Raw genomic sequence first — 15,613 nt, forward strand, 5'->3', positions numbered from 1 at the left:
TGTCATAGCACTTTTAAATTTTTACAAGAACTGTTCCTTTGCATTCACAGCGTGGCTTACTATATAGTGTAAAAGGCCTAGTATTCAGCATATCTCATCTTCCAACAAGCCTCTCTTACTGAGGTTAATCATTTCTAGCTGTTGATTCAAAGTAAGAGTCACATGACTCTTCCTTTCACTTGAACACTTAGAGGCCATTTTAGAGCTATTAATTGGCCTAATTTTAACATTGTTGTGTTTCAGGGAGTAGAAAGGCCTGAGGAGAGGGAGAGAGATGGGGAAACAGCCATTGAATAGGGCAGTCCAAACATGCACAACATTTACCAATTAAGTTCATTGTCTTATATGTGCATAGTTTGCTGTGCCCAAAACAATTACATCAGTGGTTACATCAATGGTAACATCAATGATCACTGATCACAGATCAAGACAACAGATACAGTAATAATGAAAAAGTTTGAAATATTGTGAGAATTACCAAAACGTGACACAGAAACACAAAGTGATCACATGCTATTGGAAAAATGGTGCTGATAAACTTGCTAGATGCAAGGTTGCACAAATCTTTGATGTGTAAAAAAATGCCATATCTGTGAAGCACCGAAAAGCAAAGCACAGTAAAACGAGATATGCTTGTATTGTGTTGCCTGGAAGGAAGTCTAGTTTAAGCTCAGACATCCAAGCAAGAATAATCTTTGCTTTAAAGAAGCATGTGAATCACTCTCCCATGGTCCCTGTGTATGAATTGTGACTAAGAAAGTCACACTAATTAGCACTCAGGTTAGAAAAACAGCAGACATGGCAAGCATTTGATGACTTTTAGGACATTTTAAAAAAACGATTGTCCCCGAAAATGAAATTTGTAAAGTTTCTATTTCTAGCAAGTTAATAAGCAAAGTGTATGAAAATATCTCCTGACAGCACTTGAGTAATTTGCTTCAGTCTTAGGAAGTAATGTAAATAAGAAATGGAGAAAGACACCATCCTATTCTTACCCCCTTCCAGGCTTCAGAAGAACTGGAATTAATTTAAGGTACATTAGAAATATTCACAAATGAGTATGTCTTTCAGACCTACAGGCACACAGTTTAACTTTAGGAATTGGGGTTAGATGACAGATTTTAGAGATTTATGTTATGGAGTAGGATATCTTTGGGAAAAACTCTTCTTTCTAGTAATAATCAGTCACCTTTTCCAGACTCTCTCCATTGTTAAGTTCTATAAGTGATTGTCATCATGTCCAGAGCAAAGATAAATGAATATTAAGGGTAGATATATATTGTTATTTATATAAAATAGGAAAAATGGCATTTTGTGTATTGGAGGGTCATAAACATTAAAAAACATTCAACGGCTTTTCTGGTCCCATTTTTCTCACAATGTCTCAAATCTATTAATATTTATATGTTATGTTTTCTTCCCCTGGAACCTATCAGGCTTTTCTGGACCCATTTTTCTCACAGTGTCTCACCTCTATTAATAATTATATGTAATCATGTTTTATTCCCCCAGAACCCATCAGTTCTATGAGAGGATAGCAACTATATGTAATTGTCTGAAAAGAAGAATCCAAATGTATAAACATGCTTTTGTTATTCTTGTTATTTGAGTAAACTATTTGAAAATGCCTATTACATTAAATTCATTGTTATAGAATACACTGAAAGAAATATGTTGAAAGTACCATAAGTGCAATATATGTATTAGTCATATCTATATCAAGGAGCCTGAACAATGGTACATATTTTTTGGCTTTGTTTTTTTTCAGTGATTGCAAATGATGGATTTTATGTAATACTGAAAGGCCTAGCTCGACCTCAAACAAATGTGTATAAAAACCTGATTGAAGGAAGTGATTCACCAGTCTCATTCATACCTCAGAATTTCCACAGCTTCATTTTGAGTGAAAAATTCAAAAACTCTACACTTGCTGAGATGTACCTACCTTCATATGACTCAATGGTAAGAGATGAGTATTTGCTTTTTCCACAAGTAACAAGACAACGTGCTTTTGTAAAACTTTATCTCTTCCAGACATTAAGATCCAGTATCTTTAGAGTCCTGAAATATTTAAAGTAATATAGCCTTTAAAATATAAATGATATTATTAATATTGACATTTGACTAAACATTTTTGATAAAGGATGCCTTCAACAGCATCCTGACCACTGGCAAGGTTTGTATGGTGTATTTGATAACAGATAAGGTTGATGTGGCTGGATCCCTGAAAGAGGGATAATAATAGTTTCAGATAAGGGAGAGAGAATAGGTCACTTGAGGAGAGAGAGACAGGAAGACTAATTGATTATGAAGGACCTTTAAATCAAGTCAAGAATGTGTGTTTATTATGTTTGTCACAAGAGCAATGCTACGATAGTCAAGTAGTTAATTTCATTACAATCAGAAATTCTTAATTGAGGAAAATCTTTTGCATCTATATAGTATTTCAAGACTATCAGCTGGTCAAAAATGAAAAGTTCCATATCTTTGTAAATCTCTGGATACTCCACATACGATAGAGGTCTGAATTGACTAGGATTGTGGCTGATAGTCAATTCTCAATTTAGGGTGATCAAGATGTCCACAGTAGAAAAGAGTCAAATAACCAATTAAAACCAAATTATTTAGCATTATGGGGTGCAATCAGAAAAATCCAGAACTAATATCACATTCAAGAGAAATAAGCATGGATCATACCCAGAAAGAAAAACAAGGATAAAAATAAACAAGCCTATAAAAGTGTATTATTCATTTCACATGAATGAATGATGTTTCTTCTTGTTAGGGATGGGAAAAAATGCATTTGCCATGTCAGTGTCCACATATAATGGACCTAATGCTATTTTAATCTGCTCTAGCAAATATGCCACATTTAGCACAACAGCTATAATTAGGGCTGTTTCCTGATTGAATTTCTAGTAGTTGAATTCAGTCTTCAAAGACCTTTTTTTTTTGAATGTTCAAACTCATATATTAAATGGGGATATGATGGGAATCACCAGATCTGCATTCTGCTTTAGGTCGTTAGGAGCAGTACTAATTTCTGGCATTCCACCTGAGATGTGATATTGTTTTCAATTTCCTATCTTGACCAGAGTGGGGAAAAGGGTAGAGAGAAGTTTCAGAGGCTTCCACTTAATCTTTACTGTGATAGCTCTTACTGCACAGGCCAAGAAACCAATGTGGAAACTCTACCCACTACCACGTATCCATTTAAATTATGCTTTTAGGGACCACGGATATTGCCCGTGGGGTAGGCTTATGGACCCAGTGAAGCCACTGGGAACCAGACCTGAACCAAAACTCTACTTTTTAGAAATTCTGCCTATTTATTCTCTGTAACAAGTGACCATGATGACATTTTATGTATCAAGGCTTTAATGTCACTATCTCAAATTTTAGAGCTCCACTTCTCCATCTGGGCCCCAGCCTTAGAATAAAATAATTAAAAAAAAAAAAAATACTTGCCAAGGTTGAGACTGCTGTAGCAGAGCTCCAGAGAGCATAGATAGGAATATATTTCTATCTATGTGCATATCTATCTATATCTCTATCATCTATGTATCTGTCTACCTACCCACCTACCAATTATCTATCTACCTACCTATTTATATTCCAAGTCAGATTCTCAGATTTTTCTGCCCTCTAACTGTTGAAAATGAGATTTTCTTTATATGCAGTCAAAGAACCCTTCCATTAGATAATTCATCTTAAATGGGTGATTAATTTTCCTCTTCCTTTTATTGTATTCCTTTAGTGCACTGAGAGCTCCAGGCAGCAATCATCCTATGCCATGGTCCTTATAAATACTCATTCTACAATATCTCAAACATCTGAGATACTGTACCTTCCAGTGCATTCCCTTCTAGTAGTACTTAATGCCTGCTTAACATCATTAAAATTTTATCAGTGGTACTGATACAGCGTGTCAGAGACTACCAGTGCTCCAGTCAGTGATAGATTTGTATTGCTCCCTGGCTGGCAGGCAGTTAAGCTCTACAACATTTTTTCTACTTTAGTAAAATATTTTGAAACAAATGAAAAGATAGAAATCAAGGCAGACAATTTTAACTTGCATCAACTCTGTGGTTTTTGTTGTTAAGTTTGCAGAAGGACAAGCGTATGATCATTGATAAATGTATTTCACATTGCTAAAAACTTAAAGTATCCTTGCTAACCCTGTCCCCTGTAGAAATTATGAGTTTAGCTGGTGTTATGAAACATGCCGATCTTTCCCTATTTCAAAAATTTCCCTTTTTGTGTATTTACTTAGTGGGCCTTTTTCAAATAAAAATATTACTATTTCCAAAGATCTGTGTCTAGGAGAGTTTTATAGTTTTGCACACGTAAAGGGCTATATTTTTCTTTCTCCCTTTTTTTGGCTTTTTTTTTTTTTTAACCATTATTTGCTTTTTTATTGCATTGTAACAGAGAACCAAACAACTAAGAAGAAGAAAAAAGTTGTAACATTTTCATGCTTCTATTTCACCCTCCAACAGTTTGGTATACAAATGGGGATCATTTGAGTATAACAAACATAAGGTGAAAAACATCTAATCCAAGGATCAAATTTATTTCTGATGAGGTAATGTATAGTTCTGAATAAAAATTATTAAAGCTCCAAGCATCTGCTGTTCTTCCTCTTTACTACACACTGGATGAAAAATGAGTGTGGTATAATTGTACAGTGAAACAATATTTTTGCTTTTCTCAGCATAGATTTACACATTGAAACTGAAAACTTTTTCATTAGAGTTAATTATGTAAGGAAAGAGATAAAAAATTACACATTTATTTACAAGATCACCAACTTAATGCTTCTAAGTAGCTTTAAAATCTTTCATTAATTTTATTTTTTCTAATTAGTCTTACAACTTTTAAAATTATAATAATAAATACATTCACATTTCTTAGAGACATCTCAGCATAGATATAGTATGGTCTATGCCAAAACACACACACACATACACACACATGCACTTCTATATTTTATATTTATATACTTCTATATTTAACATATATTGCTATCTGCAATAAAACATATTTTACTAAAATCTATTTTTGCTGTGATTAAATTCAGCAAAATTATAAAAGCAAATTATTAAGTTGAAGATTCTCAATAATTATTAAAATAACTTTCTAGTTTGTTAGTAGTAGTTTTCTTTGAAATACATTTGGAACTATGTGGAAAAAACTGATAAAAATATTTAATATACTCAACAAGCAGGGCCCAGTAAGAGTAAAATTATAAAATAGTAATTTGTTTTTTTTTTTTACACCAAAGGTTTCAAACAAGTGGTGTAGTATTACTCTTCCATGATACCTGGATCCTAGCACCTCAATCAGATCCTAGGTATTAATGAATAACCTCACTCTTTTTGGTCTTACAAATTCCAATCCTGTTTTTATATCAAATTTTCAAACTTTCATGTTTGATACTCAGCTTATGCCTTATTGTGCCATAGAATCCAGCAGCAGGAAGCATAATTTAAATCGATCTATCCTCGCTTCTTACTTTGCATGCTCTTTACACACTAGCTTGGTTTTTCTGGTTCTTTCCAGTGAGGAAAGGAAGGAGGCTGGGAATTAAACGCAAAATGGTAACGGGACCTTCTGTGATTGCATGTCCAAATGTAGGCTGGTTTCCTCAGGGTGTTGCTCCTCCTGCAGTCCCCTGGAGTGGGTGTTGCCTCCCAGAGGGCTTTTTAATACCGTACTCTTGATCCCTGGCTTCAGGCAGTGACCCCTTGAATCTCTTTTTAGGGTCGATTCATCCCTCCAGGAGGTTCTCCAGGGTTCTTCCCTTTTCATTCAGTTTAGCTGGATACTTTTTGCGTGTCCCCCCAGTTAATGGGCTAGGGAAAGTTTCAAGTTTACTCCACTACATTTCTGTGTCCTCATTCTGAGCCCAGAGGTCACTGGGAATAGAGGAGAAAGAAAACTTCAGTACTCTAAAAATTGTCATGAAGCAGGTATCTTTTGATCTTTGCTGTCAACTTCCTGATCTCATTTCTCAAGAGGATCTGGAATTTACAGTTGAAGGAGTTTGTGCTCATTTGAGATATTACTTGAAATTATGGACTTTGAATCTTATACTTACAATAGCATTCAGCACAAAAATCTGTACATGGAAGTTTATTTTTTATTTTTATTTTCTTATTTATTTATTTTTTTGAGACGGACTCGCGCTCTGTTGTCCAGGCTGGAGTGCAGTGGCCGGATCTCAGCTCACTGCAAGCTCCGCCTCCTGGGTTCACGCCATTCTCCTGCCTCAGTCTCCCGAGTAGCGGTACTACAGGTCCGCCACTACGCCTGGCTAATTTTTTTGTGTTTTTAGTAGAGACGGGGTTTCGCAGTGTTAACCAGGATGCTCTTGATCTCCTAACCTTGTGATCCGTCCTCCGCGGCCTCCCAAAGTGCTGGGATTACAGGCGTGAGCCACCGCGCCGGGCCCATGGAAGATTTTTGAATGGATAACAATGAAATCATGTGTCTAGCAGGGTGTCTCATACTAACACTGGAAAAATAATTACAGGCTCGCTACTTTGGTCTAGAAATGAGATTAGAAAGGCATGGAATACACAGTGATTCAATTCTTAGTTTTTGCCTATGTAAAAAAATAGTTTAAGTAATAGCGTATCAATACCAGTGCATTAAAAAAACAAAATGACATTTATTTGTGATCATTTTGGAAGCTATAATAATACCATTTATTTTCTTGGTAAGATAGGAAAAGGCAATGGTTCTACCTCTCTTTGCAACTGTGTAAGTTGGGGAACCAGAGATAATAAGCATATGTAGAGAATGTAAGTCAAAAATAAAATTCTAAGCCCCCAGCCAACTGAATAGACCCCTCATCTCAGCCAAGAACATTACAAAGTTAACCTGAAAAAGTAGTTGAGGACATAATTGCCAGGGGGGTCAGACATTCCTCATTATACCCTGTTGCTTTTGGTATTCAGGCACAACTGACCAGCATTAACGTTAAAACAGAGACCTTAAGACTGACAAAACACTCTTTGTAGCGGTAAAATACCAACATGATAGATGGCAGGCCCTGGAAGATATTGAAGTATTTTACCCTAAAATATATTTCTCTGACATATTGTGAAATGGCCCTGCAAAGCTGTCTCCTGTGGGGAAAATCTACATTCTGTAGAAAATTGCCTTCCCTTTCCAGGTCTTTTTCCTGATACAAGAGAAAATTAGCTAAGAATCTGGCCCCTTTTTAAGTCTGATAAGAAACATTTACAATCTATTATGTCTGAAGCCTGCTACCTGGAGGCTTCTTCTGCATAATAAGAACCTTGGTAGCTACAACCCTTTATATTAATGCAGATGCTTTATATTAACCCTTTATATTAATTAACCCTCTTATATTGATTCAAGGTCTTTAAATAATAGCTTAACTCTTTCAACTGATTGCCACTCAGAATGTCTTTGAATCCAGCTGTGACCTAGAAGGCCCCTCTTGGAGTTGTCCCACCTTTTCAGATAGAACCAATGTACATGTTACATGTATTGATTGAGGTTTTATGTCTCCTTAAAATGTATAAAACCAAGCTGTAGTTCAACCACCTTGGGCACATGTTCTTAAGACCTCTTGAGACTTTGCCTTGTGCTACAGTCACTTATATTTGGCTCAGAATAAATCTCTTCAAATATCTCAGAGTTTAACTTTTTTCATAGACAATAATTTAGTTGCTCATGGCATAAACTTAATTGTTGATATTTATATTAATTCTTAATGGGAATAAATCCCAACTCAAAAGTATTCTTTATTTTCTTGTATCAATTACTAGCTAGTGAGTCAATAACAAAAAATCTGAAAAAGGACAGGGTGGAGGGAGGAAATGTGGTGAAATCAACCTTCTGCCAGTATGTATATTTCCTTAATTTACAGTGAAGATATTTTGAGCAAATTAATCACTAAACCATCAGATCCTAACTTTTCCATTTCCCAAATACAAAATATTTCTAACCTGTGTTATCAGCACAACCTGTATTATTCAAGCTGAGGATAATGGAGTCATGAGTATTTTATGCATACTGCCCAGTACATCTGAAGTTTTATCAGGTATCTAGAGAAAATTCAGAAGGCATTGATAAATGGTACATCCAACTAAAAAAAGAATATCTCATTTCATAAAGCAGTTGAATAGCAATTCCATCTTCAGATCCTGGATAAAACTCAACTAATTATTTTCAAACAGACATATTCCAATTAATTTTAAGTTCTGTGTCAAGCAGACTATTGGGATATCTTGGAAGAGTAAAGGCAAAGTCATGTTGGATAATGACAAGGAATTTAAGATATTTAATTCTGCTGCCTCCAGATTTCTGATAATGGGTGCTGCCTGACCTTCTGTGTACACCGTTCCCTGTGGTCAGTGCTCCATATTCTTTTACTTGCCTCTTCATTATCCAGCATTCTTCACAGATTCATTCCCAGTGTGGTCTTACCTTGGTTCCCTACATCTTTTACCTCATTTATTTGTGGGCATTTTAAAAAATGTGTTTTATAGAGCATATTTTTAATATGCAACACAACTCCATTAAAAACCAAAATGAAAGGCAATTAGAAAAAGAAACTAAAGTTTTCAATTTAAGAAACACATATAAATTATTCATGATGCAAAACAGGAGTCACAATAAAGAATCAAAACTATTTCAATTAAGCAAAAACATATAAATATCACATATCAAAACAAAAATACCGTGAATCAAAACTTGTAACATATATATGCAGTGAAAAAAGATACAGAATGTGATTTGCTATTTAATATTGATCTACATGTGATCGGAGTATAAAGTTTACGTTTTGTTTTTTAATTTAAAAAAACTTTGTACAAATTTATGGGGAATATGAAACCCAAAAATTTGAGGCAAGTCTCAGTTAATTTAGAAAGTTTATTTTGCCAGGGTTAAACATGCATGCCCGTGACACAGCCTCAGAAGGTCCTGATGACATCTGCCCAAGGTATTCAGGGCATAGATTGGTTTCATACATTTTAGGGAGAGACGAGACATCAATCAATATATGTAAGAAGTACATTGGTTCCATCCAGAAAGGTGGGGACAACCTGAAGTAGGGAGGGGGCTTCCAGGTCAGGGGTAGGTGAGGGACAAATGGTTGCATCCTTTCATGTTTCTGATAAACCTTTCCAAAGGAGGCAATCAGGTATGCATCTATCTCAGTGAGCAGAAGGATGACTTTGAATACAATGGGAGGCAGGTTGGCCCTGACAAGTTGCCTGCTTGACTTTTTCCTTTAGCTTAGTAATTCTGGGGCCCCAAGACTTTCCTTTCACAGCCCCATGTGCAATTTTGTTATAAGTATATAACTGATAGTGATCAAGTCAGGGTATTTAGGGTGCCTAGCTCCTGAGTGTAATACATTTTTGTTTAACAATATCACCCTCCTTGCTTATCAGACGTTGAATTTATTCCTTGTAACTGTGTTTTTATGCCCTTTAACCCAATTCTCTTCATCTGCCCCTCCTCCACTTACTCATAGACATTTAAATGGTTCTTTGCTGCTTCTAGATGTCCCTGACTCATATCCCAGCCCCCAGTGTTAAGATGACTTCCTTTAAGTCAGGGATCTTATTTTTCTCTAATGCGTAGTATAGTACGCTAGGAGCTTTTAAGGTGTTCAATAAGAATAAATTAAATTAAATCCAGTTAAATTTAATTAGACAGAGCCTTCAAAATGTCAAAGATGAACTGTGAAATGAGCTTTGATTCAACTAAATTGCAACTGATAGAGGATTTAATCTATATTGATTAAAGTTCAGTTATATTACATTTATTTTATTTAAATTGATGTTTAAAAATATATGATTATTTTATTCTTAAAATGTAAATGTTAGAATATTCAGATGTTCGAAACTAAAATGTCAATCAGGAAATAGTTTTACTATAATAATGGCATTGGAACTTAACATCTAATTATCTCTCTGATCATTAAAATATTTAATACAGATAGCTTATAATATATTTATAACATGAAGATAGTTCTTAATCATCCCAACATATAGTTGCCTTTTGTTTTCATCAAGAGTTAAAATGTATGGTGTAACTAAAAACAAACATTAGATCATAGTAAATTTACTACTGTTTAAAAATAAATAAAAGTAAAAATTATACTTTGTATAAGATTTTTACACCTCTTCTATTATAAAAGCAGTAAAAGGGTTATGTTTATTGGTACATATTAAGTCTGTTTACCAATGCTTTTTTAATAACATCATAAAATAAGAAGACTTCACATATAAACATTAACTCAGATATTTCATTTCAAATACATACACTTAAATAAAATTAAAGCTTTCATTTCTTTAATCTTCCCCCCATTTTTTTAATACAACTGTTTCTTATTTGACTACATTTAGGAAGACATCAAAATGTAATCAAGCTTGCTGTTGTTTATCTCATTATATTAAGTATTGTATTCAAAGATTAAATAATTTCAACTTTATGTAAATTAAAAATAAGTGTTAAATTTGAAGGTAGGAAAATAAGTGTAATTTCTGGTTTATGGATGTTTGCATGCCTTCTGTGAAATGCCTGATATTGTGTACTCATTTTACTTTTGTTTTCTTTGTCTTTTTACCTATTAATTTATAAGACTTTTGAGTATAGTAGTGATATAATTTTTTAATATACATGTGTTACAAATATGATTTTTAAAATATATTGTTGATATTCTCAGTTTATCATTCTTTTATTATTATGGATATATTAATTTTTTGTTGTTGTTAATGTTTGCTTTCCCATTATTGGCAGTATTTATGATAAGAAAACTACTAATAACTGAGTACTTACTATATGCGCATTTCATTTAAAGTACCACAGGTTCTTGGACTAATATCTCACATCCATTGGTTTATTTTGCTTTAGTGCCTATTTTATCTTCATAAAATTTTCCAGAACTACTGCTTTAAGCCCATTGTTTTCAGTTTTGTGTTTTGTTGTTTTTTTGTAATTGCCTTGGGATTCTTTGCTCCTCTAATTTTTAAATTTTTCTGACAAACACAAAATGATGAAAAGATGAGGCAAGCTTGGTCTATAATTTTTACTCTGGCAAACCTGTTCTGTAATTTTTCCATTACTTCTGGAAAAAGCTTATTTATATTCATTTCCCATGTCATAATTTCCATTATCTCTTTCTGTCATTAATTAGACTGGGAATGAGAAGCTTTTGGGTTTGCAAAACTCAAAATGGATGATGCCAGTAACTATCGGAATTGTTGACAGCAACATAAGCTTTGAGTATAGTCTGTAACTTTTAAATATAGATTTTATTTCTTTTTGAGACTGAAAATCATTTCATGACAGTTGTTTGAGAATTTGGTCTTAATCTCTGTATCAGTTAAGAGAGGTTTGGTTTATGTTATCTAAATTATTACTAATGATTTAAACAATAAGAATATTTTTTATCTAATAGAAAGTCTTCGAGATAGATGACTTTAGGGATTAGTTAATTTAGAACCACAACAAAGTCACCTGGACACAGAGCCTCCCCTATCTTTCCATCCTGTCATTTTTAGAATGCTGAATTTCTTCCTCAGATTTGCACTTCAATTGTTAGCACTCTTCCAGGCATGGGAGAGCAGCACTCCCCAATCTTTTTGGTACCAGGGATCAGTTTTATAGAAGACAATTTTTCCATGGACTAGGGGTGGGGGATGGTTTCGGGATGATTCAAGAGCATTACACTTATTATGAACCTTGTTTCTATTATTATTATATTGTAATATATAAATAAATAATTATACAACTTCTCATAATGTAGAATCTGTGGGAGCCCTGAGCTTGTTTTCCTGGAAGTAGACGGTCCTATCTGGGGGTAATTGGAGACAGTGACACCTGAATTATGTTGCGTATGTCCAGTCTACTCCATAATCTTGTTTTGGTTACTGTCACTACAAAGAAAACCCTGCTTCACAAAGATAAGATATTGGAAACAGGAGCAGGCTTTTCAGTGCTTTTGTGGCAATCTCAGGATAATCTCCAGCTTGACTTTAATCCAGAACATATGGAGATTTGAAGTTGTCTCAAACATACTTTTAAGGCCACCATCATTTGTGATCTCAAGCAGTTGATTCTCTTCTAGCATGGACAAAGTCCATTCATCTGACTTATTCTAAAATGAGTTGCAGATCCATTCCTTCCCAGTTCAGTGCTCTTTTCTAGTTTGGAAGTAATGGTGAAACTCTTTTGAAAGTTGAGAAAGGTGATCATGGACCAGCTCGGAGTAAGAAGGCCCTGACTGAGTCTCTTTCAAAATCTCTACTAATGTTTGAAACATGTCAGAAATCCCAGTCTTCCCTCATTTCCGTATAATTCCAGTTTGGCTTTGAATGCAACTACTTTATCTGATACCTTGAACACAGTTGTCAGTCTTCCCTGAAGTGACATATTGAGTTCCTTGACCAGGTTGAATGTGTCACACAAGTAAGCAAGTTTTGCGATCCATTCTGCCTCACTGAAGTATGCTGCCAGGGGTGACTTTTTCTATAAGAAGTCTCTGGAGTGGCTCTCATAACTCAAAAACTCTGGCTAGTGATCTACCTTTAGACAGCCCTCTCATTTCTGAGTATAAGAGAAGACGTGTTTGCTCTGCATCCATCTCCTCATAGAGTTGCGCAAACAGATGTGAGTTAAGGCCATTTAATGTGGTTGATAATTTTAATCACATCCTGCAAAATGTTAAGTTCAGGTGACATTTTCAGTTGTTAAGTTCAGGTGACATGGCATTTTTCAGCTAGCCATCATTTCTCTATGGGTGATATGGTACATAGACTCATATTCAGAAGTGACCTCGTTGACCAGAGTGGTGAAACCAGAAAACTGTACAGTCATGGCAGCCACTTCATCCATGCATACTTACACAAAATGAACCATTTTCCTGATATATAATCATTCAAAGACTTGAATAGTTCTGCAGCTGTGGTGTTGTTGGTTGGCCAAAAAATTGCCCATAACATATTCTCATGTACATCCTCCTGAAAAATATATCACACAAAACCAAGAATTGTAGCTCTGTTGTCAACATTGGTAGACTCATCAATCTGGGTTGTGTACCATGGTGACTCATTAATCCTCTCTAACAATTGTGCTTCAATGTCTTCTGCTGTTTCATCAATTCATCTAGTTATAGTGGTAACTGAAAAGGGAGCACATGTCACCTTTTAAACTGCAGCTTCTCCTAAATGTTCACAATGGATGTTTTCAGTAGCAGGTAGGATCAACCTTCACCAGTAGTAAAAGACTTCTTAGCATTAGCAGTGCAGTTAGCCACTAAGAGTGATGCTGTCAGTACAGACACATTTGTTAAAGTGGTGTCCTTCAATAATTGCTTCTATTCTTTGTGTTCACATTTTTTCTTTTGAAAAACTGCATAGCTTGTCTTTTAATACAGGGTGCTTGATCGCCATGTGGAGAAGCAGCTTTGAAGATTTCATGGCTTCATTGAATAGCCTGTTGCCATGTATTATATAAAGCAGGATTGGAGTATGTGAATCACCTGTTGCAGTGAATCTGCAATTTAAATCGGACTCTTGGTATTTTCTTTTAAATACAACTTTCTTTTGTTGGCAGTCATAGAGTCTTCTGTTGGCCCCTCATTGGGTCTTTACCCCTTTTCAAAGAAATATTCCAGTGACATTTGGTTTTTACTCATTTTGGTTAGGGTTAGCTTGTGGACTTACCAAAACTGCGACTGAGACAAGTATACAGTGCAGGAAAGAGGGGTAAACAGAAATGGTAAATAAAATAATGAGTGGGCCTCGTGTGGACTAAAATAAGTGTCAGATTCTGACTTAAAGCCTGCCACCAGAAGCAACTATACAGTTGAAATATATCAACTCACTTACTACTATAATGCCTGCCACCAGGCGCCGCTTAATTGTCACTTGCCACTCACTGATAGGGTTTTGTTATGAGTCTGCAAGCAATTGATTTATTATGGTCTCCATGCAGTCAAACCTCTCTGCTAATGTTAATCTGTATTTGCAGCTGCTCCCCAGTACTAGCATCACTGCCTCAGCTCCAAGTCAGATCATCAGGCATTAGATTCTCATAAGGAGCACACAGCCTAGATCCCTCACATGCCCAGTTCACAATAGGGTTCATACTCCTATGAGAATCTAATGACACTGCTGATCTGACAGGAGGCAGACCGCGGAAGGTAATATAAGTGATGGGGAATGGCTGTAAACATAGATGAAGCTTTTCCTGCTTTCCATTACTGTGTGGCCTGATTCTTAACAGGCTACAGACCAGTATAAATCTGTGGCCCAGGAGTCATCAACCTCTAGGGTAGAGGATGTTTCTTCATTGTGTTTGTACCCCTTTATCTGTGAAGAAAACATTTCCACAAAATGCACAGAAGGCACAGACTCACATTTCCATCCCATTGGCCAGACTAGGTTATAGGTCTACCTTTCAACCCCAAATTGATAAAAGTGAATATAACCACCATTATCAGTTTAGAGCAGTTAATTAAGATTCAGTCCCAATAACTAGGTTCTTGATCTGTGTGCACTTTGTAGTCTAATGCCTAACCAAATCAGGCTTCTGTTAGCAAGCAAAACAGGAGTGAAGTGCTATTGACTAGATGAATATGTTTCTGATGCAAAATTCTCAGGGGGTTAGTTTGATAGTATGCAAGATAACTTAATCATCCAGTGGATTAGAAAGGCTCATAAAAACAGGACTGTTCAACTTAAATATAAAACTTCAAACTATTAGAAGAAATCACTGGAGAAACTCTTTGGGACATTGATCTGAGCAAAGATTTCTTGAGTAATACCCCAAAAGCATAGGCAACCAAAGCATAAATAGAGAAATGGGATCACATGTAGCTGAAAAGTTTCTGCCCAGCAAATGAAACAATCAACAAAGTGGATAGAAAACCCACCAAATGAGAGAAAATATTTGCAAACCACCCATTTTAAAAGGGATTAATAACTAAAATTTTTAAGGAGCTCAAATAACTCAATAGCAAAAAATGAAATCATCTAATTACAAAATGGACAAAAGATCTGAATAGCCATTTCTCAAAACAAGGCATACTAATGGCCAAAAGATATATGAAAGAATGCTCAACATAATTAATCATCAAAGAAATGCAAATCAAAACTACAATGTGATATTATCTCACTCCAATTAAAATGGCTGTTATCCAAGACAGGTAATCACAAATGTTGGCCAGGATATGGAAAAAGGGGAACCCTTCTACACTGTTGGTTGGAATGCAAATTAGTATAGGCACTATGGAGAACAGTATGGGGATTCCTTAAAAATCTAAAAACAGAACTACCATGTGATCCAGAAATCTCACTACAGAGTATATATCCAAAAGGAAGGAAATCAGTATATCAAAGATATATCTGCACTCCCATGTTTGTCATAGCACCATTCGCAATAGCCAAGATATGGAAGCAATATAAGTGTCCATAAACCAGTGAATGAATAAAGAAATGTAGTATATGTACATAGTGGGATATTATTTAGCCATAAAAAGAATAAAATCCTACCATTTGCAACAACATAGATTGAACTGGAGGACATTATGTCGAGTAAATAAGCCAGGCACAGAAAGAGA

General features: G+C 35.2%; 1 protein-coding gene across 3 annotated transcripts in view; it reads left to right on the top strand.

The window, feature by feature from the left end:
* The window catches only part of CNBD1 (cyclic nucleotide binding domain containing 1), a 565,408-nt gene that overhangs the window by 358,579 nt on the left and 191,216 nt on the right, over positions 1 to 15,613 (top strand). For all 3 annotated transcript variants that reach the window (XM_023222920.2, XM_023222919.1, XM_023222918.1), the window contains exon 6: positions 1,769 to 1,962. In XM_023222920.2, coding sequence (XP_023078688.1) covers positions 1,769 to 1,962 — 194 coding nt within the window. The remainder of the gene's footprint in view (positions 1 to 1,768; positions 1,963 to 15,613) is intronic.

The sequence above is a fragment of the Piliocolobus tephrosceles genome, chromosome 7 (genome assembly GCF_002776525.5).
Source record: "Piliocolobus tephrosceles isolate RC106 chromosome 7, ASM277652v3, whole genome shotgun sequence".
Classification (NCBI taxonomy): Eukaryota; Metazoa; Chordata; class Mammalia; order Primates; family Cercopithecidae; genus Piliocolobus; species Piliocolobus tephrosceles.